We start from the raw sequence: 2,500 nt of genomic DNA on the forward strand, positions 1-2,500 counted from the left end.
TTTCTGCTTTCTGTCTCTTCCGAGTTTTACCCTCTTTATCACTAATATATTGTCATCATTTCTTTCCTCATGACAGAGCTACCTGTAAATACATTTCCATCCTTTGATATATTTTTCATCCTTTAATACATTATCCATCCTTTAAGCTAACCTTTTTATAACCCCATCTGTATATACCCACATTTTACACCCTACCAATTATCCTCGTACCACATAAACTACGCAAAAATCTATTGCATCAACCGTTTTTCTTTCAATCACACATCATCCATACTGCACCTGTTTAAGCGTGTTGAAGAATAAGGGTTTTAAAAGTGTGTCAATTTTACGTGTTGATTTCTTACTCTACCTCTAGAGTTATTAGGTTCTTTGAATGGCTAGCTTGGATCCCTATATCTAGTTACGGCTAAATTTCCTTTGCCTACAAATTCAACGATTCGTCTGGTCTATTCTTTACACATTCTCATCTGTCCTTATACACCTTTCAACACTGAGATTACCAAACAATTCTTCTTCGTTCAAGGGTTTAACTACTGTTCAGTGGCTACTTTTCTCTTCATATGGATTGAGACACTCTACCCATTTGATATCAGAACACCTTTCCAGACTGACCTGCTCTGAAGAGGCGCAGCTTCCTTCACTAGCTGATTATCTTGGTCCAACCTGTAAGGACAAGACTGCCTACTTGAAGAAGCCTAGCTTGTTCCCTCTGCAGAGCCGGTCTTCTAGATTATTTCCCCAGAACCACCCGAAGGTTGATATCCGAAAGAATAGATCTAGATATCCGACCATTTGTACACTTGACAAACGGCTTGTACTCGTCCATCAAGGTACAGAGCATACTAGAATCAGCGGGGTTTCTTCCCTCAGTAGGCCATTGTCCTCCAGGTTATTCCAAGAATTGTAATTCAAGCTGGATAGTTAGGCCTTGCATCCTCCAAGCTGGTCAGTCCTTCCAAGTATCCTCCCTCTAGCTGTCTGTCAGTCAGTCAGTCAGTCCATAGATCCCGGTGGGGGGGAGGGGATCTCCTTCCTGTGGATGTGGTATCTCGAACTTGTCCTGATTGGATTGAGCACAATTATCTGAAGGTTTGGTCCTGGCAAAACTGGGCTGAATCTCCTTTCCCTCACAAAATAAACTGAAATTAAACTTTTTTGGGGTTTTTTTCTTTTTTTTTCTTTTTTGGGGTTTTTCATTTTTAGTTTTTTTTTTGTTTTATCCATTTGCTGATCGAAGTATTTAAGTACCAGTGAGACTCTTCAGAAGCCATTCGATATGATCAGCTGCTAATTGAACCTGCTTAATGGTACCACTGATGGTGATTAAATTAATATATTCGTGCCTTCGTGGCATATCTATTAAGCTGACTCCACTCTGCCGGGTGATTTCCATCAGCGTCCTTCCTGTGGAACTTCCTCGGGACATTCAAGTCGACAGTCACGTACCCGTTGAAGCCATAGTCCCTTGTGGTGGTGGCTCTAACCTTTTCACCTTGGAAGGTGATGTGACTACTGTCGGATGAGGAGATGACCCTTTTGGGCTTCTCGGGTTCCAGGTCAAATACGATAGGTTTTCGAGTAGTTCTCTTTGCAATCTTTTCTTCCTTTTTCTTCTCTTCCTCCTCCTCCTCCTCCTCGTCCCTGGAAGTTTCCTTTTGGAGCTTCTGCTCTTCCTGGCGGTTGTTGGTGTCACGTAGAGCGCCTTTCTCAGCCTTACGTCTGTTGGCATCCTGGTCCTCTGCCTCGACTACTTTTTCCTCACTTTTATTGTCTCTGACATCCTTTTGGACATCTTCCTTCTGACCATCCTTAACATCCATCTCGGTCGAGATTTCTAAACTTGTCTTGTTAAGTCTCGCTTTCCTGATTTCAGGTCTGTTTTCTTTCTTCTTATCTCCCCCTTCAAGTTCCTCCTTGAGTGAAGGGATGATCTCATTTGCCGCAAGCAGCTCGTCCTTCAGACCAACATTTTCTTTGGTGAATTGGACGATCCTCTCCTCTGACATTTCCTTACTATTACTTAGATGGGAGACACGTTCCTTGTGACTATCTCTCTCCTTGGTGATAGAAGCCATACTCTCCTTTTCAGACTTAACTTTTTCCAGTTCCTCCCTCAATTGAATATTTTTTTGCTCCAAGTCACTTAATTTATTCAATTGTTCTTTCTTGAGACTTTGTAACTCGTAAAAGGCATTTGTAGCGGCCATTCTTGATCAGATCATTTGTCCTTGCCTCATTGAGGCTCTTTTCCAGTTCATGTCTCTGTTCTGAATTCTGCTTAATTACTTCCATCTTCTTTTTAACGAACTTTTCCAGTTTCCTTTTGTTTTGACGAACTTTTTCAAATTTCTCAGTGATTTCAATATTTGATTTGTCTTTTTCCATTAATTCATTTTTATATTGTTCAAGGACAACTTTTTGACTGCAGAGTTCCTGTTTTAGATGTTCGTTTGTTCGTTCCAGGTCGTCATTCTTGGTTGCCAAATTTTCCATCTCGATT

At 41.1% G+C, this 2,500-nt stretch overlaps 1 protein-coding gene across 1 annotated transcript; it reads right to left on the reverse strand.

Moving 5' to 3' along the window:
• Positions 1–1,328: 1,328 nt before the first annotated feature.
• On the reverse strand, positions 1,329–2,207 carry LOC137646635 (nucleolar protein 58-like). The gene has a single exon (XM_068379741.1). It carries the CDS (start codon positions 2,205–2,207, stop codon positions 1,329–1,331), a length of 879 nt encoding a protein of 292 aa, XP_068235842.1.
• Positions 2,208–2,500: the final 293 nt, after the last annotated feature.

This window comes from Palaemon carinicauda, chromosome 9, assembly GCF_036898095.1.
Source record: "Palaemon carinicauda isolate YSFRI2023 chromosome 9, ASM3689809v2, whole genome shotgun sequence".
Classification (NCBI taxonomy): Eukaryota; Metazoa; Arthropoda; class Malacostraca; order Decapoda; family Palaemonidae; genus Palaemon; species Palaemon carinicauda.

What these genes read in the sequence shown, in the direction of transcription:
- LOC137646635 (XM_068379741.1), bottom strand. Translation starts at nt 2,207, where the DNA reads ATGGCCGCTACAAATGCCTTTTACGAGTTACAAAGTCTCAAGAAAGAA.